The following is a 24,227-nucleotide window of genomic DNA, read 5'->3' on the forward strand; positions in this document are numbered from 1 at the left end:
GTCTAGCGACCTGTCCAGGGTGTACCCCTGCCACTCGCCCAATGTCTGCTGGTATAGGCAGTGGTAATATTTCCATCTGAAATGTAGTGGAGAAGTATTAAGTAGAACATAATGTGAAGTACAAGTAACTCAAAACTGTACTGAAGGACAGTAACTAAGCAAATGTATTTAGTCACTTTCCACTTTTGTATCTGGATCACAGTAATCAAAGATCAGATGCACAGAGAAACGAATAACGTGCCGGAACCTTTTTTTTTCATCTCAGTTCCGGGTAGGCTTTGTTTTTCTGTAACACACTTTCACCATGGCTGTCACAGCACAGACATTGTAGCTCTGTAGACTTGTCTCTTTTGTATTTCAGCTGAAGTGCTGTGTGTTAGCAGCTATTTTGGTGAGTTGTTTAAAGATTTGGTTCAACACTAATCAGCTAGATATTTGTTTAATTCTGACCTTCACATAGTGTTTACTGAAGTAACTTTAAGTAGGTTTAGCTCAGTTAGCATAGCCAGCTAACTCAGTATAGGTTTGTTCCAGTAAGACAAGCGTACTCGCTAAAATACCGTTTAACTGATAGCTTCAGCAGTTGTCGGGTTAGGCTAAGAATTTGTTATAGTTTGTTGTTGGTTTTTTTTGTCAACATGTCACTCAAATATAATTTAAGGTAGGTAGCTTTTTGATTAAATCAAGTTGCTGTATATTTAACTCTAGAATAAAATCAAAACACACTTTTATGAGTCTGCAATTGATGTTTTTCGGCGAGTGAAGAAGTGAAAAGACCGAGGTAGAAGATAATGTTAATTAAATGTTTGGTAAAGAGGAAATTAAATTTCTATTTGGGATAAAAATGTGCAGGATGTTTTTATCAGCAGCTTGATGTTTTTTTTAACAAAATGTTTATGCAGCTTTGAATTTTACATTGCTGCTGTGTCAGGTAAACGAACATACAAATTACAAATCATGGCAACATGCACATCAACATTAAGAGTCCCAAAAGAAAAACCTTTGCCGTATGACTTTGGTAATCTAAAATACATAATTACAGGAGCCCATAGAATAAAAAAAGTGTCTATCTTCACATCTTCACATGGAGTTTTGCTGTCTTTTTCCATTGAGTACACTTTCAGTAAGCTGTCTTGCCATTGAGGGAGAGCAGGAGAAGAATATGCAGCAAGTAGGCATTCTGTTACCCATTGCTCAATCAGGGATTGCACCTTAAATAAAAAACAATGGATTTCATGGTAAGTTAATGTTCAAAATGCCTAGTATCTGTGAATGAATCGCTTTCAAGTTGTTCTTCAATTTAGCAGCTTGATGTTTACATTAAAAGACACAACTAAGATAAAAAGCAGACAGACAGACTACATCAAAGCTCATGCAGTGGAATACAGCGTCAATTAAAATGATGACGAAAGTCTATAAAACAGACATAGAAATTTACATCATAACTCTGAAATAATAGACGAAGCATTACAAAGGACTACAAAACTAAAACACTGCCACCAAATATTAAAGGCATATAGTGCACACACAGCCATGCACTGAAAGAAGGAAATAAAGCAGGACATGTACAGTTATTTATTTAGTTCTCTAAATGTTGGATGCTACTGACAGTGTTGGGGAGGCTACTTTGAAAACATAACTTTACTGGCTACCAGTTACTTCACACTGGAAGATGCTGAACTACCAAAAAGCTGTCTTAGGGAGAAATCTAGTTTTCTAGTTTTACAAACTACTTTGTAAAAATGATCAAATTGACAATGTACATGTTAAATGAAATTTTAACAACATATAATACAAGAAATGTCACATGCCAGCTTAAGGAGTTTAAGGCAGTAAGTGCCCACTTGTTTACAGGTTATACATAAACTAAAAAAGTAAAATACCCCACTACTCATTTGGAAAGTGCAGGAATGTCACCATGGTTTTGTATACAGTGTCCATCAGTCGGACACCTGCTTTCCAGGAACTAGAATCCAGGTAGAGGTATCGCTACAAGTAGGATGACTCAATTAGGCAGTTAGCTTCTAAAATAGCATGCTACAACTTCTCCGAACATTTGTAAATAACAAAAAATTGTCAATACCGATGGCTAATTGTGGTGAAAAGGGGGCTCAATTACAGTAGAGAAGCAGTGGTAACATAAGAATTAAAAAAAAAAAAAAATCAGTCCTTTTATGGCTCAAAATTGTTTTTGGTTGAAGTGCACAACTACACAAAAATAGCAGAAAAATACTTTAACTACTTGAATAACTATGCAAAAATAAATGTAGTTGAACTACCAACAAGCTAGTGCAAATTGTCATCAGACTACAAGTTTAATTAGCCTACATTTAGTTCACTACTCCTCAACTATTGCTGGCAGACTTGTGCTACCTCCAAAGTTATTAAAATGAATGGGTCCTTTCATTTATAGTGTTTTTAGGAGGAATCTAACACAAGTGATGAGCTGTCTGTATTCCTGTTGGTTTGTGGAGAATTTGTTTCTTTGGTGATGAAGACTTTTTCATTCTCCTTTGTCACCCCGCAGATGTGATGTCAGATAAGCGTCAGCGAGCCAGAGTCCAGGGCTCTTGGGCCAAACAACTGCCAAAACACTCAGGACCAGCAGGTAAGTTAAGGGCCATTACATATACTGTTGTATTGGTTGTATGTGACTCCCTCTGCCTGCTCATCATTAATTAGATCATTATTTATTTATAGATTTAGTTAATCATAGCTCTGGAGGCTGGATTCTTATACCTTTTAACATGCCTAATGTGTTGACAACAGTTTCTTGTTTTTGTTTTTTCATCAGGTGCAGTCTCAAACAACCAACCATCCAAAAATGTAAACCAAGGCCCTAGCTCATGGGGATGTAGGCCACGGAAAGCACCTAACACATTTGAGTTTCAGCCCACCAAGGTAGAAACTAAACTCAAAAAGTAACTGTAGAATTTTGGGGTAATTTGGCTGTGCTAATCTTTCTCTGTTGTGTCCATTTTACATTGCAGCCAGTTAGAGATGTTCCACCAGAGAAGGTGATAGAGTAAGTAACACATTTCTTTACCTACTGGATAGACTTTTTCTATTATAAACATGCCTCTGTCTTTTGTCCTGTGATATTTTGGCCTGATATTGGGCTGTGTGCTATGTACACATTGGCTGATATGCATAATTTTGTCCTGGACAGACAAGCAGGTGATCATGAGATCAGCCATGGACCTTCAGGAGTGTCCAGGTCAGTGCAATATTATTGTGTAGATGAAAAAGTGCAAAATAAATGGAAAAGAAGAGAATAAAAAAAAATTGATAATACTAAAACAGTGTGTTTAGTGAATATAACAAATGTGTGATTGAGTTTTAATTCCACTAGATGGCAGTCAACCCACAAACAACAGTGTATATATATCTCTCAGTGAATGTTACCTTTCCTACCTCACTGGTGCTACCCTCTGAGGACACAGAAATGTTTTTTAGCAGATGCTAAATATGTATGAACACATGCTGCACGTAAGCTTCCTGAACAACCAGAATATTCCATATACTTATTAGGTACTGAGCTGATGTTTTTTTTAAGACTAAAATAACTAGATCCATTAAGATTACAGAAAATGAAGAGTGAGGAAGCTAAGGCTCAGAGCCACAGGAACCTTACAGCCAGTGTCGTCTGATTGATTCTGTGAGTGTGATTGATTAGAATTTAATCAGCATGTTTAAAAACAACCAGAGTTGGCCAAAGTGCTGATGAAGTTAAAATGAACAGTACAACAATAGCGAGTAAAATAACAACAATAAATGGGAGTGGAAAAATGTAAGGCAATATCATGACATGTGTGTGTCTGAAACAGAAACAGAATAAGATGTGTGAGATAAATTTATAGAAAATAAAATACTGAAATGTTAATACCACTGAATGCAACCAAAGGCCATTAAAACATGTACATCAAGAGTTTTGTTTCATAAATTAGAAGGGGGCGGGGGGCATTTGATTAAAAGTGGAAGGCTAATCGAAAGCGTTGGGGCTGCCACCTGGAATGCATGGACTCCTTACCCACGAGCCTCAATTGTGAAACAGTTCAAAGTAACTGTTCTGAGAAGCCTAGAGTTGGAGTAGGACCAGAGGAGTTAAGACAAGTATAGTGGTGCCCATACATGGCTTTTTTTTAAATAACTTTTTGTCATATTTTCTGTAACTGTTACTATATGTTGACAGGACATGAGAGAGAAAATCTTTGACAAATTAGGTTCCTCCTAGTGCTCCTAATGTCACAGGGTGTCTGCAGGTCCTTAAAAAGTCTTAAAATGTCTTAAATTTTACAATAATAAGGCCTTAAAAGTCATTAAATAGTCTTAAACTTGAATATGTGAGGTCTTAACTACTACAAACATTTTATCGTATTTCATTTAATCAACTTCTTTTTGTTGAAAAGGAGTGACGCTTTTTATGTGAAAGTTGACATTTCTAATTTTACAAATCTCTCTCTCGCAAAAAAAAAAAAAACTATAATACTTTACATTTTACTCTTACCCGCTGGCAAAATGTAGGTTGACTTAACTCACTCTAATAACAATATTCCTACATAACACCTTCCTCTGCACAAGACCACATATATAGATTACTTAACTGCAATGCTTAAATAAGTAAAACATGAAAAGTCTATCCTAAATTTGGTTGATTTGAAAGAGTCTTACAAAGCATTAAATTTGACTGTCTGATACCTGTGGACACCCTGTGTCATTTGCATGAATCTACAGCACCTGAACAAAAACAACTAATCAGAGCCAGGAGGAGATTTTAAACATAATATTAATCACTGCTCCTGCATACAATGTGCAACCTCCCTCCCTCGCAGCTCCCTTGAACCTGAGTCAGCATCGGTTTTGAATCCTTTCAGGTGCCGTAGCTCTCTAGCCACTGAAATGTTTACTCTTCTTTCACTTCTGGCTCGGTTTGTTTCTTTTATGTTTAGTATACTTCTTGTCATCTTCTCCCTCTGTTTACTTGTCTTTGCTGTGCACGCTGCACACGTACCACTGTGCACACTGCACACGTACCACTGCTTGTGCAGGCGCATGGCTCGTCATGTGTTAGACTCCTCCTGGTTATGGTTGGTTGTTTTTGTTTAGTCACGCTGAATTCTTGTAAATGCCATGAGGAGCCAGAGGTTTTTTTTTTCATAGATTATCTGTTTATTACTGCCGGGACTTAGTGACAGTTTCAGTAAATATGACAGAGAGTTATTTTTTATAAAACTTACCTACTGTAGCGTTAAAAACAAATAAGAGAACTTCAGAAGCACTCCTGTATTTGACAGGTAGCCAGTGCAGGGATCCTAGTACTGGTGTAATGCTGTTTCTTTTTCTGGTACCAATTAGAAACCTTGCTGCAGCATTCTACATATTAAGTTTATTCCTCTATCAGACAGTTGATAGAATAGAGGTGACAGAAAAAGGTTCATGTCCAGACTCAGAACAGGGAGTTTTGGTTGGCACCCAAAACACACAGTAGGCCACCAGGGTGCCCTATTTTTGACTAATCTGTACAAACACTAAATATATATGAGCTACATGCTGTATATATATGTATCCACCTTCATTTTCTGGGTACTTGGTGTCAGTGTGTGTTTTGTCTTTCCATCTGTCCAGACTGCGGCTGCTGCCTGGGTTTCTTCCCCCAGAGCAGGCGGACTGGATGTTCAGTAAGCTGTTAGCAGAGCTTCCCTGGTCCCAGAAGACCAACTACAGACAGGGTGGGTACCAGGGGCTTAAGGGTAAGCAGTATGGAGGGGGTGAAATGTGAGCCTTTGATGGAAGCTGCAGGGTGAACAGAGTTCCCCCACTGCAGCTGGTTTGCTGTTGGGCATACTCTCTGGCCACTTCATTAGGTACACTTGTTCAACTGCTAATCAGCCGATCACGTGGCAGCAGCTCAATGTATTTAGGCATGTAGACATGGTCAAAATGACCTGCTGAAGTTCAAACTGAGCATCAGAATGGGGAACAAAGGTGATTTAAGTGACTTTGAACGTGGCATGGTTGTTGGTGCCAGACGGGCTGGTCTGAGTATTTACTGGGATTTTAACACACAACCATCTCTAGGGTTTACAGAGGATGGTCCCAAAAAGAGAAAATATCCAGTGAGCCAAAATGCCTTGTTGATGCCAGAGGTCAGAGGAGAATGGCCAGACTGGTTCAAGATGATAGAAAGGCAACAGGAACTCAAATAACCACTGGTTACAACCAAGGTTTGCAGAAGACCATCTCTGAACCAATAACACGTCCAACCTTGAAGCAGATGGGCTACAGCAGCAGAAGACTACACCAGGTGCCACTCCTGTCAGCTAACAACAGGAAACTGAGGCTACAGTTCACACAGGCTCACCAAAACTGGACAATAGAAGATTGGAAAAACGTTGCCTGGTCTGATGAGTCTGGATTTCTGCTGCCACATTCAGATGGTAGGGTCAGAATTTGGTGCAAACAACATGAAAGCATGGATCCATCCTGCCTTGCATCAACAGTTCAGGCTGGTGGTGGTGTAATGGTGTGGGGGATATTTTCTTGGCACACTTTGGGCCCCTTAGTACCAACTGAGCATGGTTTAAACACCACAGCGTACCTGAGTATTGTTGCTGACCGTGTCCATCCCTTTATGACCACAGTGTACCCATCTTCTGATGGCTACTTCCAGCAGGACGCATCATGTCACAAAGCTCAAATTATCTCAAACTGGTTTCTTGAACATGACAATGAGTTCACTGTACTCCAATGGCCTCCACAGTCACCAGATCTCAATCCAATAGAGCACCTTTGGGATGTGGTGGAACGTGAGATTCACATCATGGATGTGCAGCCGACAGATCTGCAGCAACTGTGTGATGTCATCATGTCAATATGAACCAAAATGGTTGTGAGGAATGTTTCCAGCATCTTGTTGAATCTATGCCACAAAGAATTAAGGCAGTTCTGAAGGAAAAAGGGGTCCAACCCGGTACTGGCAAGGTGTACCTAATAAAGTGGCTGGTGAGTGTAGATGAATAATAATAAAAAGAGAGTACACTGATGTTAATAATAACCCTACCTTTACTGCCACCAATGCTACTACTAATAACAATAACAATTAAAAAGTACAGTATATCTTGAGAAGATTACAAAACGTGCCAAAAGCAAAAACTGCAGCTGCTCTCGTCTTGCACGTGTGTAAGTTGTGCAAACAGTTGGCATTTTCCTTTTAAGAGGAAAGAATAACTCGTGCATTGTACCCAGACATAATACAGCGAGCCTGTTGAGCTGCAGCCAGACTTTGCCTCAGAATCAGCCTTTCTCTCAGCTGGCTCTCATCCATCTTGTGTGTTAACTCTGCGATAGCTCCACAGCAGACAAACAGCACGATAAAGACAAGTGACTAAGATGATTTCTAAACACAGAACATAAAGTTGTGTAATCTCAATCCATCAGTGCTGAGGTTTTGTCAACAAGGTCCACGTGATGTTTGGGTTAAAGAGGAAGTAGTGGAAAAAAGACGATAACCCCTCACCGGTCGCCTCTCCTCCATCGCCTGTCAATTACCCTGTTTGTTTTAAAACCCTCTTGACTCAGTTTTTCCAACCATTGCTCACGACTCCAAATTGGATCCTGTAGGTTTTGTTAATCTTTCCACTGATAGCATCTTTTCATGGCAAGACTTTTGAAAGTTGATAAATATTCACAGATATTTATAAGTATTAGCTCCAGAGGCCCTGAATAATTCAGCACCATAAAAAGCAATGGCTGCTCGAGCAGTTTGTTTTGGTTTCACCATGTTCTCGTACCAGAGGGCCGGCCAAAACACACTTACGGCAGAGAATTGGTTCTTGGAAGAGATCTTATTCCCAGAGAAAGAACAGCAGAGCAACACAGACGGAGAGAAACTGGATTTAGACGCTAACCTTACCTTACATTCTGCTAGAAATAGATTCTGGTGCAGATGATCACTCTACATGTGTGTTAACGTAGGAAAGGAATATATTAAGAACAAAACCGTGTCAGTTTTCTGCCCTACTTATAGTTGTCATTCAGCAAAAAAAAGAAGTAGCTATGAAAACATACTGGATCCATTCTCCTTTGAAGTTGAAATTGCCGTGACCCAATTACTGATGCAATATAGAGATGGATATGAAGAAAAACTGTCCACAACTGCTGTTCTCCATGAGAAAGAAAAAAAATGTTAGTGTATTCAAAGCCTGCAGAGATTGAGTGTTTGATTCTCAAAAGGTAGCAGGAGTATCATATGAGTGGGCTGCAACATGCGGAACCACCAGTCTGACTTGTTTTCAATTCATCAATCAATGAATCACTCCTATATTAATTTTCATGTGCCCTCTCTAAGGCGAATGTGAAATATTGCTTTGAGTCTTGGTGAGACTTTTACCTCTGACATTTCATGATCTGAATCAAATTATATTTTATTTAGGCAACAGTTATGCAGTCTGTGGTCAGAGGTCATCCAGGGAGGGCAGTGAAACACTCTCTGTTCAGCCTGGTGTTAAAACAAAAATCCTTCAGCCCCTAAAACACCATATGTATCTCAGTTATGCACGGTCATTTAATCTGTGAAGAAACTATATTTTTTCTTATATGCCTCAGTACACAAAGAATCCAAAAAAAGAAAATTCTTGAACTAAAGTTAAAGGTGACCGCGTTTAAGAGCAAAACTATATCAAAATATTCATTTATGGATGGAGCAGTTCCACCTGAGCATCTGAGGAGGAACTCCACCTCAGTGGACATTTTTAAAAGAAACCGTAAGACATATCTTTTTAGCCTGGCTTTAACTTAATGGTGCCTCGTCTCTTATCGACTTTTCTGTATGTATTTGTTCATTTAAATGTTATTTACTTGAAATATTTCATCGTTTATCATTGTAACATCTAGCTATTCACTTGTTACCTTGTCGGTGCTGTTTTACTCCTGCTCTGTGAAGCACTTTGGGCTGCACGATTGTACGAAAGGTGCTATATAAATAAACTTTGATTTGATTTGAATTGATTTACAAACTCCAACAAATTATGACTTTCTCTAGCAGTATTGTTCTCAAAAAAAAACAACAACAACAAATCAAATGAATTTGACTCACCTTGTGAAAATGACAGACATATAACAGAAATATAATGTTTTTAATAATTAACTCAATTTATGCAGTATAATCCAAGTCACATTAATCAATTTTTATGCTCAGTACTTCCCAAACTTAGAGCTCTTTCTGATGGGGACTTAAACAGGAAGTTAAACTTACATATGCGCTCTTCAAAGCCAGACTCCTTTAACAAAAACAGTAATTTTACCTTGCTGGAGACAGTAGCTACTAGTCTACTGCTGCCTCGATCATCTGTGACTTTGGTCTTTTAAAGGGTTACTGCAGATTCAGCAAAGGCGTACAATAACACAAACAAGCTAACTGCTCCAGGCAGCAGTAGACCAGCAACTCCAGTGTTCAGCAAGGGTAAAATTACCATTTTTGTCACTCAATTCAGCTCCTCGTCTGAAAGGGCCATACGTTTGGGAAGTACTGAGCATACGACAGGATAAATGAGACTACACTGCACGAGTTGTGTGAGAGTTTGTAAGTTATTAAGTCTTTGTTGGCTGTGGAGACATGCAAAAAAAAACAAGTTTTCTTTCTCTTTTCACAGTAACATGTGGTGAGTAATTGATATGCAAATGGTCATTTAAGGGTTGAAGTATTCCTCTAATGTCAGTTAAAACAGCACCAGAACAGAAAACATTGTTATGTCTTCCGTTTCACATTATTAGTCAGATACAAGCCAACAAAGGCAGTAGATGGAGGCATTATGTTTTCGAGGTGTCTGTCCGTCCATCCATCTCATTCCTGTGAACGCGATACCTCAAGAACGCCTTAAAGGAATTTAAATATAGATTTAATAAAAATTGTATTTATATTCACCAAACTACAAAACTAAAAAAGTATTATTTAGTATGAGTACTGAAACTTTTGTATTATTTTGCTCACCAATATGGAAGATCTTACTACTCAGCATACATAATCCACAGTAGTAACATTCTCCTTGTGACTGTAAGTTTGGGGTTTACGGGTTTAAATTTTGAGAGCTACATGGAAGTTAAGTAGACTTAGTTACAGATAGAGACTGCAAAATGTCCTGACTGTCATCTGAACTGGTTCCTTTGAAGTAAAGGTATATCTGTTTGTGTGTGTTGATCCAGGTGAGGCGTACGATGAGCCCAGGCTGACTTGCTGGTACGGAGAGTTGCCCTACACGTATGCTCGCTCCACCATGGCTGCTAACACACAGGTTAGATGAAGTCATTAAACCTCAAAGTCCACTTCAAAGACTTTAAAGTAATCCTCACTTTTATTTTACATTAGTTTATATGTTTGTATTTTTGTTTAACTTCTCATCATCTACAGTGCTGTTTTGTATCTGTAAATCTTTTCTTTGAATATTTTGTTGTTCCTCGCTTGTGTTCTTGTCTCATTTGTTTTAATGTTGTTTCCTTGTTAAAAAGATTTTTTCATTATCAATTTCTTTCATTATTTTACAGTGTTGTTCTTGAATATCTGCTGAACTGTCTTTCTTCTTCTACCTCGTTCCCTCATAGTGGCATCCACTGCTGTTAACCCTTCGTGAAGCAGTGGAGCAGGCGAGCGGCTGCAGCTTCAACTCACTGCTGTGTAACCTGTATCGGGATGGCCATGACAGCATCGGCTGGCACAGTGACGACGAGGCCTCTTTGGGTAACAAGCCCACAATCGCCTCCCTCAGTCTGGGCGACACCAGAGTGTTCAGCCTCCGCAAGCAGCCTCCACCGGTGAGAGGATGGTGGAGCATGAAAACTGGTGTCCATTCTCACATTAGGAGCAGATACTATACTGCTCTTACACTTGCTTATATACTTGTTTTGTTAATTTAGAAAAAAAGTCTTGTTTTATTATATTTTCTCCTCCAGCTCCCAGTATTCATTAAAGTGGTCTCATAAAGTATTTGATTTGGCCTTCTAAAACCTGCAGACACTCTTTCTGACCTTTTTGCTGTTTCTCATGAGTTAGTGTGGTGGTATGACTTGGCTCACAGTCAGAGAGGCTATCTCCTGCCTCTGCTGCATGCTACTGTACTTAATAAAGCAGAACCACTGCAGATCTTAATAAAAATAAGTGAGTGAGGGTAGTGGAGTGCAGAGCAGCAGCCAAGGTAAGGTAGTGAAAAGCTGGACACAGAAGGGAAGGCTTAAGTCAGGTATTGTGTTTAGACTCAGTGGAGTATTTAAAGGCGTATGTTTAATAGTTGTGTGTTATTTTAAGTGTTAAAGTATACACTTCTCAGGAGGCAAGCTTCATTAGTCACAGTGTAGATGAGTTGTAGTGGCATGTAGGCGTGATTTGTAGCTAACAGAATGTGCCCTCAACTTAGTTTGTGTTCAGTCATGTGACAGTACGTTGTACCAATCGTGTGTTTGTGTGTGTGTGTGTGTGTGTGTGTGTGTGTATTATTATTATTATTAGACAACTATACGCTGTGCTTTACTCTCTTTATGTTTTTGTGTCAGGAGGAGAATGGTGACTTCACTTACGTGGAGCGGATTCGGGTTCCTCTGGGTCACGGGACACTTCTGCTGATGGACGGAGCTACACAAGATGATTGGCAGGTAGGCTCCACCAATCAAATGCAAGGGCCCATGTAGGCGACATGGCCAATGGACATTAACCTGATACACCAGATTGTTTGTTACACAAAGCCATCTGAAAAGCTGAGAAGCTAATGGAGATTATTTGGAAAAGGGTGGACACAAAAAATACTTGACAGGTGACTGGATGAACCATCTGTCTGTCACGGTTTGCAAATGAGCATGTGTTTTCCCTGTGGCAAGAAATAAAGGACGAACCCAAGGTGATATGTAAACTCATCTTCATTGGTCGACTACAAACATGACGTATCATCTGAAACATGGAAGCAGCTACATGCCATTTAGCCCACAGCGTCATTAACAGGCGGCTCGCTCAGTGTGTGACGTGCACTTGTAGATAAAATATAGGCCTATATTAATGAAGGTTCATTAGTACGGTTTTGTATTTCTCTGTAATGTAGCACAGTGTTAACAATGTTACTGATACTATTCTTTCTCACACCTTCAACTCAAACCATTGTGTTGCCCCGCCCAAAATATATCATTTAATAATTACATTAATATTGTAAACATGCGGGCGGCTAGTGGACTAATGGCCCTAAATGACGACTATTGGTCGACCAGGAAAATTCTTAGTGGGGGGCAGCCCTAATCCCCAGCCAGTCAGGAAAGGAGCGAAAACATCTTTCCATCGAGAAATCCTTGTCTCTCTACTAAAGAAATATTCTTCAGTTCTGATATAACTCATGCTATTGCAGCATCTACGCTAACCTCTTTAGTCGCTGCATTGTTGTTTTGAACAAACAGCTGCCTGTATGTGCCTTGTCACGCACTCCTAAACCACACCCACAGCTGTCAGTAGCTCCTCACTGAATGCTAATTGGTCCACACTACTGGTGGTGCTGACATAGACGCATTAGTTTAGCCAGGCCTGCGCAGAATTGATCACTAGCAATCACTGCACAATGTATCCAAGTTATATTTGTGTCCGACTTGATCCCAACTTGCTAGAATGTCAATCACACATCGATGAGATAAGAGATAAGATAAGATAGACTTTATTGTCCAGAAGGAAATTTGTCTTGGATACATGCGTTACCTGCCGTTCAAAGATACAAAAAAGTTTTACATACAGTTCCTACATCTTCACAGTCCATACAAAGAGCTGTCGCTATTCACAATCCCACACACTCGGTTCCTACAGTTCATGTACAGACTGCCATCAGCCAACAACATGCACAGTAATAACCTCACGAGATCAAGGCAGACGCAGTTTGTAGAGCCAGCCGCCACAGTTGCTCTCCACCAACTGCAAGACCTAAGCTATGATGGGAAACGCCGGGCCACAAACACCACATTTTGTAGAAAATCCTCATTTTCTTCTGCCATTTTATGGTGGTTGCCAAACAACGTTTAGGTGCATTACCACCACCTTCTGAAATGGAGTGTGGATTGGAACAGCCTTATGCGTACACTTTATTCTTCTGCTAATCCCGTCTTCTCCAAAATGTCAATACTGCCCTATATATTCTAGTCTGTTAGTCTCACACAGGTTTGATCTATTATAAAACATATCTTGTGTTGTTGATAATAGTAATAATGAAGATCATATTGTGGTCTGTAAACTATATGTAGCCTCAGGAGGGATCTAACAGGATGTGAATATTTCTGTGACTGTGTATAATCTTTGAGGCTGCTGGAAACTGTCTGACTTGACCGCAGCCTTTCGTCACCACCACCACCGTACTGCTGCTACCACCCAATCTCAGCCATTTTCCAGGCGAGGGGAAATTCATCTCGAGTGAGACTATTACTTGAAGCCTGACAAGCTAGAAATTGGCGTGATGTTGTGATTACTATTTCTAACTACTACTTATGAAAACGGTAACCTCGACACAAATGAATCCATTACCTCATGTAATCTCTTTGACATTCACAGTAAACAGCTATGCACTGAAAACCTCACCTGCCTCAGCCAGGTGAGGTCAGGTGAAGACTGATCTCACCTGTTCTGCTCTTGTTTGTGTTGTGCCTTTGTGCGTGTGTGTGAGTGTGTAAGTGCTTCCGATTCAACACACGTGAGAGGATAGACCCGTGTTTAAGCAGCTCAGGTTCCTCCCTTGACCGACAGGCAGCAAAGATGGATGGTGTGGCCCTGAGAGAGTAACAGAGCTTCGGTATAATGACAGTCATTTGTTTTACAATCAGGGACAGTGGCCAGGTTTATATGAGAGCATGAAAAAGGAGGAAGAGTCTTTGTGTATAAAAGAGAGAGTGTAGCTGGTTTCTGTTAAGAAGAATTGCATTACACCTGACAGTGAGGATATATCTTATTACAATAGGTTAATATTTAATACTGACTAAATGTTTTCAGCCTTTGGTAGAGTAGATAAAATAGGTCATACTATGTAGTTTTACCCTTTTTTAAACTTTGCATTGAAATAAATGGAAAAAGGTTGCAAAATAAAACCGTTGTGAAGGAGAGGAACACTGTGGTACACTGAATTTGTGAAGAAAGCTTTGTTTTTCTCAGTACTACTTATTTATAATTTTACCTCATCCTTACCTCAATAGGTTAGTTGTGTGAGAGTTGAGATATAGTTTTGCTGTTGTTAAACGTGGACCCCATTTACTTTAATTCATCAAGACTTTTCTCCTGTTTATTGTGTGGAGGCATGCAAGAAAAACAATGTTTTCTTCACAAATTCAAAGTAACACGGGGGAGAAACTGATATACAAATGGTTATTTGGGGGTTGAAGTGTCCCTTTAATGTCACAAAACAGCACCAGAACAGAAAACATTATATGTCTGTCAGTTTCACATGATTCGTCAAATTTTTATGCCTCTGGAATTTCCTCAGATTTGGCACAAATATCCCCTTTGACTCAACAATGAACTTATTAGATTTTGGTGATGATACGTCAAAGGTCAAGGTTAGTGTGACCTTGTCTGTTTCATTCTTGTGTATGCAATATCTTAAAAATACCCTGAAGGATTTTTTTCAATTTTGGTACAAATGTTCACTTGGACTCAACAATGAACTGATTAGATTTTGGCAGTCATAGGTCAAAGGTCAAGGTCACTGTGAACTTGTCTGTCATATTCATGAGAACAAAATATCTCAAGAACACCTTGAGGGAATTTCTTCAAATTTGGCAGCAGCGTTCACTTTGACTCAATGATGAACTAATTAGATTTTCGTGGTCAAAGGTCAAGGTCAGTGTGACCTTGCATCCATCTCTTTATCATGAATGTGATATCTCACAAACCCCTTAAGTAAATTTTCTTCATATTTGGCACAAACATCTCCTTAGACTCAACAATGAACTGATTACATTTTGGTGGTCATAGGTCAAAGGTCAAGGTCACTGTGACCTTGTCTGTCTCATTCTTGTGTCTCAACGCGATATCTTAAAAACACCTTGAGGGAATTTCTTGGTGGTCAAAGATCAAGGTCAGTTTGACCTTGCATATGTCTCAGTCTTTTGAGCATGATATCTATATCTCTAACACCTTAATGAAATTTCTTCAAATTTGAAACAAACTTTCACTTGGACTGAAGAATGAAGTGATTAGAATTTGGTGGTCAAGGTCAGTGTGACCTTACAAAACATTTTTTTTTTGTCCATAGCTAAAGACTTCTTACACTAATTATGACTAAACTTTACAAAAATGGCTAATTAGATATAATGATTAAGTGAGGAAATTTTATATCCAAAAGGTCAAAGGTCAGAGGTCATTGTGACATCATAATGTTCTGCAAGACAAACTCAGCTGGTGTGCGAAGGGAAATACTGTCGGGCGATAATTCTAGTTTTTGTTTTGTTTGTTTTGTTTTTGAGAGCGATGCAGCGAGAAAGATAGTCATAGTTTTGGCTTTTCATATTGTAGATGCTACTTTAGTAATGTCTTGTGTTAAAACAGTTCAGCTGGCTATGCTATAAAGTAAGTGAAAATTAAAAGGAGTAAGAGAAAAATAAAGGGGACGGGGGGTGTAAGGAGAGGGAGAAGTACAGAGAGAGTGAAAGAGGTTTGAACTTAAGAGAAAAAAAGAGAGAAGGTCACAGGTGTTTTATGGCGAGGCCTCCCTGAGTATCTCAACAAAGGTTTTATCTTTCCTTTAAATATGTTGCCAGAGAAAGAAGATCACACCATCCATTAATCCTTCCTCTGTCACTGCAGCCCTGGTCTGTCTAATAAAACCTCCTGGCTCAGCTAGAGAGGTTTGAAAGTGAGTGCTAAATATTTAACTAAACCTGTCAATCCTGCTAAAGTATTGCACTTGTTTGAAAAAGGATACAGGTTATTTCTGCCTGTTCTGGACTCTTTCTTTTGACACTGTTGAGTAGAAGCAAACCTTTCACCTCCTTTAGTGATGTAGGTGAAGGAGGAGTGTGTGTGTCTGTGTTTTTGAGGGCATGAGATGTTCAAGTGGAAATTATTCTTATTTGCAAAAGGTCCAGACATGAATGAGCTGAACTTTGTGATATTCCAGAGGGAATAACAGGGGAATAAATTTGCCTTTTACCCCATATGTGAAATGGTAAGAACATGGTGTTTTTTGTCTTTTATCACATTTTCCAGTTGACCTGTGTATGGAGCACACAGGTCAGTTGAAACGTAAAAGTACACTTGTGTTTAGGAAACATCTAAAAATGTTAATCTTCCTTCCTTTTGTTTTCATATCTGTTTATTTTCCAATCTCAGTTGCATACCGGCATGGGTCTGAGTTTTTACCCAGTATCAACAACTTCTTTTTTCCTCTTCTTTTAAATTTTATTGCATATTAGAAAAAAAAATATGTGCCTAAAATCTTTATTCATATGTTTTTATTTAGAATTAAAAAGTTGTAAATGTTTTTTATTACAGTATGAATACAATATCAGATTCCTGAGATGTCACATACTAATCCTTTTAAAAGAAAAGTTAATTTGATGATTATAGAACCAAAAACCAAGACACTGCTGAACTTGTCTCATGTCAGCTCATGTTTTTGGTAAGAAGAACTAATGACCCGAGATGCCATTCTTCAGCTAGTCACAGTTTGGATTCCCAAAAGCAGCCAGTGTGTCTGTTAATGGCATCTTGTCCACAAGAACTTTTGCTGTAATTCCACTTAATGGTTCGGCTCATCTCGATTCACTTTTGGCACCAGGTCCTTTTCTCTATTTTATTTCCCACTTCAAATAGTACCCCCTCGGTGTAGGTGGGATTCTCAACTGATTTCCATAGTGTCTCCATCTGAAACTGCCGTTTTGTCTTCCATGCAACACTTGGAAGATTGTTTCATCTGCAACTATAGGCTGTTTTAGACCAAATTGTTCTGTGAACTCCCTGAGAGAAAGTGTTCACTGGGGAGCTCCCCAGAGAACTACATGCCTTCAAGGGCTTTTTTCTGTTTGCATTCATGCTGTCAATAGGAACGCTGAAGTGATGTAAGCCGGCTATGGAAGATCTTCTTATATTTGGCTTCAACGAGTAAAAAAGCGAGTTGTATTTCCACTGTCTCATATAAGCTCAGTAAAGCCTGGGTTTCACTGTCTGTCCATTTTCAGTTGTTCGGTGTTTTCTTCCACTGCAAACTGTTTTGTTTTTTGTTTTTCTTCCAAAATGGCGGTTTGCTGGTGCTGCATTGGCTCGTGTCAACCAGTGGATGTACACATATGTCACTCATGGTTCTTCTTATGATGGGAGAGTACCTACTCTGAAAAAGGAGCTAGAAACATCCCTTAAATGGAGTTTAAGTATGATAACTATGATCATTCAGTTCTTGTGGTGCAAACACAATGAAAACGGGGGGTCTTGGAACTATGAATAAGTTCTATCAGGAGAAACAGAAGAGTGAGGTAAAGATATTATGTAATACGTGCCTGCTGTTACCAGGCAGGCTACCATCCACAACTTTTGCTAAATATTGTGTGGATGTGAATTCAAAATGCTTCATTTATGAGTCTCTCTGTCTCCACCAGCATCAAGTGGCTAAAGAGTACCATGACCGAGGCCCACGCATCAACCTGACCTTCAGAAATATCTACTCAGAGCCGGAGGGCCACAGACCAGGAACCAAGCTGCGATTTACATCCAAGCAACCGTAAACTCCCCTCAGTGTCAGGTACCTAAATCTGAGGAAACAGTGTGTTCAAATACTGAGCCACACAGTGTTCGATCTGATGGCTGGAGCGCAAGCAATGGAGAGATTTCATCCTCCTTCTCAGTGAGCTCGTGAGCAATTTTTGAAACAAGTCTTGCAAACACATTACTGAGTTACAGGCCACAGTATGAATAATAGCTTTCTCCAACACTTAGGGAGATTTTCAAGTCTGCCTGAATTCACCTGTTCGGTAATTGAACCATAATAACACTGCAGTCGTGACCAGTGGTGATTATCAGATATCAGTGTTTTCAGAGAAGCTAAACAGAAGAATGAGTAACAATGAGGATTTAAAGGCTGGATATAATGTCAGCTCTGCATATTATTTTGACTTTATTTATTTATTTAGCACAGACCGTTTCTGTTTGTTTGTCGGTACTTTGATAAAATCTCTGGTTCATATGCTAAAAATTCATTTCGACCCAAACGACTTGTCATGAAAAGTGTCTCTGTGATAGACCCAGTGACTGTACAGCGAGTCACTGTTGATGTGACTTTTGGTGAAATGCCTTAAAATGTAAAAGGTTTCCTGCCTTGTTTTTCTTGGAGAGCTTTTTTGGAGAGTTGCTATTAAAAGGGAAGGAACAAGTAAAGTGGCCACTTAGGCCAATTACATCTCCATCAGGACTGGAATTAGTTAATTGTGCTGTTGAACAAGATTCGTCTGATCAGTCTCTCAAAGAAGTCATTCAGGTTTTTTAAAACCTCTAATATATCCTCAACCAGAGTCTCTCTTCTCTTCTTAGACGTGCTCACGCAAGTCTCTTTGGATAGAAAATGCACAAGTCAGTGTAGTAGCAGCTGAATAACAACTTACACTGTGTATGAAAAGTGTACTTGAGGACAGGAAACTGTACAAACACCAGCCAAACAACGCAAATTACTTGCATACACATTTTAATTTTCAAGTTCTTTTTGGAATGTTTTGTTGATTGTTTACACTAAAATTTGGTGTTGATGTAAAGACATCACAATGCAATAATATATATTATAAAATAATAACTTTTTGGTTTCTAAATATGACTCCTGGGAAAGTTCCATGTGGATTCCATTTAAACACAAAGTTAGTAATATTGCAACAAGAGTCACAGTTTTGGTACTGTGCCTGATCACCGGAGCTTCTTTTCTGGGAAACAACTTTGGGTCCTGTTCCAACATGACAATTAAGGAAAGTCTAAGTGTCTAAAGGAGGTGTATACATTACTTTAACCACCTACATGATGGGATAGTATGTTTACTTTGTTACACTAAAGAGATACAAGAGGTGTTCTTGATTGCAGTGGTTGTGAAATAAACACTTAATTTGCTGAATTCTCTTCTGTTGTGTCATATGTTCCATAAAACATTTTTTTGTCAACTAAGCAAAACAAACTTTATTTAATACATAAATGGAATTTAAACCCTTTATTTTTAGAAGCTTTAAGACTCTAAATTGGGCACGCTGACAGCAAGTTTAAACAAAATATCACCTTGTGATGGGAAGTTTGTCATGAAAATAAACTGTGGTCTGTGCACAATGTTTGCAAAATACAGAGAGGAATGAAAGGTTCTGTCCAGGATCTCTGAGACAAGAAAAGTTATGCAACCATTGTTGTAACTACACCCAAAAGATGTGATAAGGCTGTTTGTTGGAAAACAAGTCTTGATCAGTTCATATTGTGTGTATATTAAATCGTGTTACAGGGCAGTCAGTAAGTATTAGGATATTTGCTAAAGCCCCTTTCCCACTGCACAAAAAAGCACTAACACTTGCTAACATCTGGCTTTTTAATGCAGTGGGAAAGGTTTTAATTGGCATTCACACACGGGTCAAATAACACTACAGTAGTCATGGGTATTTTTCACCTCTGGCTCTGATTGGCATTGATGGGAACACAAACCTGGGTGAATGTGCTAATTTTATCTCCTCTACTGGTGAGATGAAGCACCACCACAAAACACCGTCCATCTCCACCCAAGCAGCGCTCACACACTCCGTACACTGCAACTAACTGCACCCCCTGAAGTAATATTATCCTATTTCCGGGAAAACTGAAAGAGTGATTCCAGAGAGAAGCAGACAGAGGGGTCTACAGTCTGTGTTTGAAGGATATATCCAGGATGTCAAACTGACTCAGCAGCAACAACAGGTTAAAAAGACAAAGATATTTAGAAGCTAAAGCCGAACTATAGGCTACAGATCACAGTGTAAAAGTGAACCACCACATCACTGCTGATCGCCACACAAGACAATGAATATAAAGGGAAACTTTGCTGATATTGAACCAGCTGTGTGGCATCGCAGTGTGTGCAGATGAACAGTGTTTGGCTTCGCCCTTGTGCTGCTGCTAGCACCTGGACCTCTGCCACCAGACAGGGCAGAGATCTCCTGGGGAAGTCAAACTACATTCATCTGCGCACAATGCGATGCAACAATGCAAGTTTCCCTGCTTCCCTTCACTGGTTCCTGTACAGCAGGGTTGGTCTTTGGTTCACTGTTATAATCATTAAAAAGCAAAAGCAGCATGTGTATACATTCAATAGGCTATATCTTCAGTAGCTAGCTAGCTAACCCTACACTTTTCAGGGTTTGATTTTGGTTTTGGAACAGGGAAGAAACGTATATCTTTTTCCAACCTCTCCAGGTAACGAGTATCATTAATACACAACGTGCCCCAGGCACAACATTTAGCTCCAAATCCACAAAACCAGCCTGAAAATGAAGGAAATCTGAAACGACTGCATTAGAGTCAATGGAGCACAGCTGTGTTGTTGTCGGACCCTGGTCTGAGCCGGTCTGATGCTATGTTATGATTGGCCAGTCTGCATCCAGGGGCAGGACTTAGCAAAGGGTCAGTTGGAAAGGAGTCTATAGCCTATTTTTTTAGCAGGTTTACCTGTTTTAAAAACCTGCGTACACAGGCTCATTTTGGTGGAGAGGGGGGTATAAAAGGGTTTTCACATCTATGTTGGATCACCAAAGAATAAGTCTGTTCTACTTTCTGCTGTCCCTTTTGTAAATAGTCTCCAACTTTTTAACAAAGAAAGGCGATAGAACAAAATACAGTTGTTCAGGATGTTCTGTATTGGCCAACTCAGTAACTACCTCAGTTCAACTGATTATATGTTTTACATGCTTAATACCGAGCTGAAGGTAAAAAATGAAAAAAAAAAAAAAGAGAAGATCAAATAGACAGACCGAACACAGCATCACCAGGGAAGTTACCAAATGTCTACTGGTGTCTGTGGGACACAGAAGGTTGAGTCAGCACCTCACCCTTAGGTACATGGCCTTGTTTTAAAAATCATTGTTTCAGAGTATAGAGTTATCACTCTACTGCCATAGTTGGGAAGTTTTTACACACTCTTAAAATACCCATGCATGATGTCAAAACAGTCATGGCTCATTTGTAATGTTGGTTGGCACTCAGTGAAGCTATTAAGCAGTGTGAGAAAGTATCCTGCTGTAGCTTTCCGTGATCAGTCCCAGTAAATATGACTGCAACAAAGGCTCAGTGTGGATGAGCATCTTTTTTCACCTGAACTCTCCTAATGTGTCTCCACTCTTTGCATTTCTGGATAATTCATCCAGTGCTGTTGTGTAAATGGAGGATCACACATTCAGTCAAGTGTCACAACACTGAGGTCACTCCCCTGGGTGATTCCTGGTGATATGTTATATGTCTTTATATATAGGAGTTAGCTCACTGGCTATGTAACATGAACTTGGTGGTACAAGTCCGATCATACATATCACCCTCTGTGCAGTTTATTAATCGTTGTTTGTGTTGTATGGATTGCTCCAAGCAGAGGGTCTTTGTAGGAAAACAATCCCATGGTTAATACATAGATCATGTAAAAGTTGAGTCTAGTAGAACAAACTGTCCTGCACGTCTAATGCAGAAGTTGTACATGGTTGTTTAAACAGCCAAGACTGGCACAAAAAGCTTCACAAGAGCCAAGAAAAGCAGATAAGTATCTTGTATGCCCGGGTTGGGTGGCTCGCTTTAAAATTTCATTGACTTTTTCATTGGCATTCTGTTGTTTATAAAGCAATTCTTGGCCTACTAGCATGTTTCTGTGTGTACATTAAGCAAAAAATATGTATGCAGCTCCTTATGCATGCAGAAAAACCTAAAGTTGCACTCATTGGTTCCTCTCGGACGTTCCAAAGCACTGTTGCAGGAGTTTTGTGCACAATCATCTATATGCCAATGTCAGGGTGTATTTTCGCTGGTCTTTGCAATTATGTGTAATAGACCCAGTCACAAATTAGATGGTGCATTCAGACCCACACACTAACGCCCGTTCCCACAAATTCATAGAACAGTAGACCATTTATACCTGCTATTAACATGCATCCTGGGTGATCTGATAACAAGTGGAGAGTGCCAAATACAAGTGTAAACAACCACCGAGATGCACTGTCATCTGATCACTCAAAGTACTTGCTGAGGTGGTCTGGGATGCATATTCCATGCAATATGACCCTCAAATAATATCATGATATTTCAGGGTATTTTTGTGGTAATGATATTCTTCTTGACAATGTGACGTAGGTTTCCATTACCAAAGGTTTCAGGACGCCACAGTTTATTCCACACTACTGAAGCTGCTCCTTTTTTTCCAGAACCACCTCAAGTCGATAATAATTTCACTTTCAGCCATGCTTGTTGTTGCCGTGGGTAACAGTATGACGTCAATATGTCAACAAGTCAAAATATTGCAAATATCACTATGACTTTTTCTTAACATAGTAAAAATTAAACAGATACTATCATGAACGAGATGATATGGCACACCCCTAGTGTTTGTATAACCAGAACACATTTTAATACCATTTGTAAACAGGCTCATGGTTACTTGCAAACTATCTGCTTTGCTTTGCATGACCCAAAGTGTTTTACCGGTACTGGAAAGCAGTGACATTGACTTCAGTCTCCACCTTCATTGATGGTTGAGACCTGTATTTCCTAACTTAGCTTAGCTTAGCTTAACAAGGCTTCGGCAGATGACTAAATAAGTATTCAGTTACTTACTGTTCAAACTAAACACTACTTGACACTGACAAGACACTGTAAACTCATGCAGCCTCAATTTCCAAGTGCCTCTCAATCAGTACAGCACTCACTGTAACCATGACAACGTGTTCGGTTGCCCCATCTGACTCTTGCCTAACATTAGTCTGCTGATGTGTTTAAGTCTTACATACCAGTCGTTATCTTTCCCCAAACTGCGTGTCATAAACCCGACACACACACACACACACACACACACACACACTCACACTCCATAAGTCCTGAGCAAACAGCTTTGATAACACATGATAGAACAATAGACTGCATGTGTTTTTCAGAATATAAAGAGGCATTTGGGGACTTGTACTGTGTAATAGGGTCAACAACAGACATACTCTCTCCTTGTAAGAACTTCTGTGTGTGTGTGTGTGTGAGACGGTAATGAGTTAATGAGGAAGTCCCACAGTGAGTGCAGCAGGTTGTGTAATAGGTCCTAGGCCCTTGTTGGTGCAGTGCAGGTGAGGATTTGCCATGCTGTGCCCGACTTTACTGGCTTTCCTGGTACCGGGCCTCCAGAGGCACAGACCGGGACATTTTGTTCCAGAAGAGAACGTCACACCACTGAACGTGAAACCGGTCTGGGCTGAACATTTTAATTTAGTTTTGGGGACAGTGCCTTATGTTCAAGACATCTGGGCTAGTGTGTTTGTTTTTTGGAAGTGCTCTGTACCAAATGTTGCACCTGCTCACTGATTACAGGTTGTTCTGGTAGATGTTGAGATTCATAATCAGAATAATTATAGTCAAAATAGAAACTACAGGTCCTTCAAATTTTATGAAATAAGGTTTTTAAATTGTCAACGGTGCATCTGTGGCCGTCATTGTTCCTCAGTGATTCGCAGTTACCTTTTATTATAGTGTGTTGTTTATTTTAAAAATGTATCTTTAAAGCTGCACAAATCAATATTTTTATATCAACAAAGGATTAGATACTCTGTCTAATATGAAACACTCGTTATAAAATTATTGACTCTGCTAAGTCCCTCAGCTTTAGGGAGCGTTTTGATATTTTCAGGCAGAATGCTTTAGTTTTACAGCCTGCAACATTTTGGTTCAGTCTCTTGGGTCTCATCAAGTAGACAGTGGTTGTCTAAATCTCTAAAGGGGTGTCACACCTGCCCTGTTTGATTCAGTTCAATCGAATTCAAGTTCGTTTGCCCCCTAAATGCGGTTCGTTTGGGCAGGTGTGAACACAGCAATCTCAGGTGTGCACCAAAACAACCGGACCGAGACCTTCTTGAAGAGGTGGTCTCAGTCCGGTTACAAATGAACTCTAGTGTGGTTCGTTTGCGGTGAGAACATGTTCCGACCTGGATCTGAACCAACTGCAGTCACATGACACATTGTTTGGGTTAAACATGAGCATGTTACAGTCCTGGAGGATTATTAATGTGCACCT

General features: G+C 39.6%; 1 protein-coding gene across 3 annotated transcripts; it reads left to right on the top strand.

The window, feature by feature from the left end:
* The first annotated feature begins 276 nt into the window (after positions 1-276).
* Positions 277-19,082, top strand: alkbh3 (alkB homolog 3, alpha-ketoglutarate dependent dioxygenase). Of its 3 annotated transcripts, none has more exons than XM_049574987.1 (11): positions 277-391; positions 2,528-2,608; positions 2,795-2,901; positions 2,991-3,025; positions 3,170-3,217; positions 5,626-5,729; positions 10,201-10,289; positions 10,597-10,806; positions 11,542-11,640; positions 17,590-17,732; positions 18,789-19,082. In XM_049574987.1, exons 2-10 carry the CDS (start codon positions 2,533-2,535, stop codon positions 17,713-17,715), a joined length of 894 nt encoding a protein of 297 aa, XP_049430944.1. In that variant the 5' UTR covers positions 277-391; positions 2,528-2,532; the 3' UTR covers positions 17,716-17,732; positions 18,789-19,082. The 3 variants fall into 3 exon arrangements, with proteins under 3 accessions (XP_049430944.1, XP_049430943.1, XP_049430945.1); XM_049574988.1 differs by adding an exon at positions 1,125-1,238 and having other exon boundaries at positions 301-391; positions 17,590-19,082; XM_049574986.1 differs by having other exon boundaries at positions 17,590-19,082.
* Positions 19,083-24,227: the final 5,145 nt, after the last annotated feature.

The sequence above is a fragment of the Epinephelus fuscoguttatus genome, linkage group LG4 (assembly GCF_011397635.1).
Source record: "Epinephelus fuscoguttatus linkage group LG4, E.fuscoguttatus.final_Chr_v1".
NCBI lineage: Eukaryota > Metazoa > Chordata > Actinopteri > Perciformes > Serranidae > Epinephelus > Epinephelus fuscoguttatus.

Bases quoted from the DNA above. Each gene is read 5' to 3' on its own strand.
- alkbh3 (XM_049574986.1), top strand. From the start codon at position 2,533: ATGTCAGATAAGCGTCAGCGAGCCAGAGTCCAGGGCTCTTGGGCCAAA. The intron at 2,609-2,794 runs GTAAGTTAAGGG...TTTTTTCATCAG, and splicing joins AAAACACTCAGGACCAGCAG to GTGCAGTCTCAAACAACCAA. The intron at 11,641-17,589 runs GTAGGCTCCACC...TGTCTCCACCAG, and splicing joins CTACACAAGATGATTGGCAG to CATCAAGTGGCTAAAGAGTA.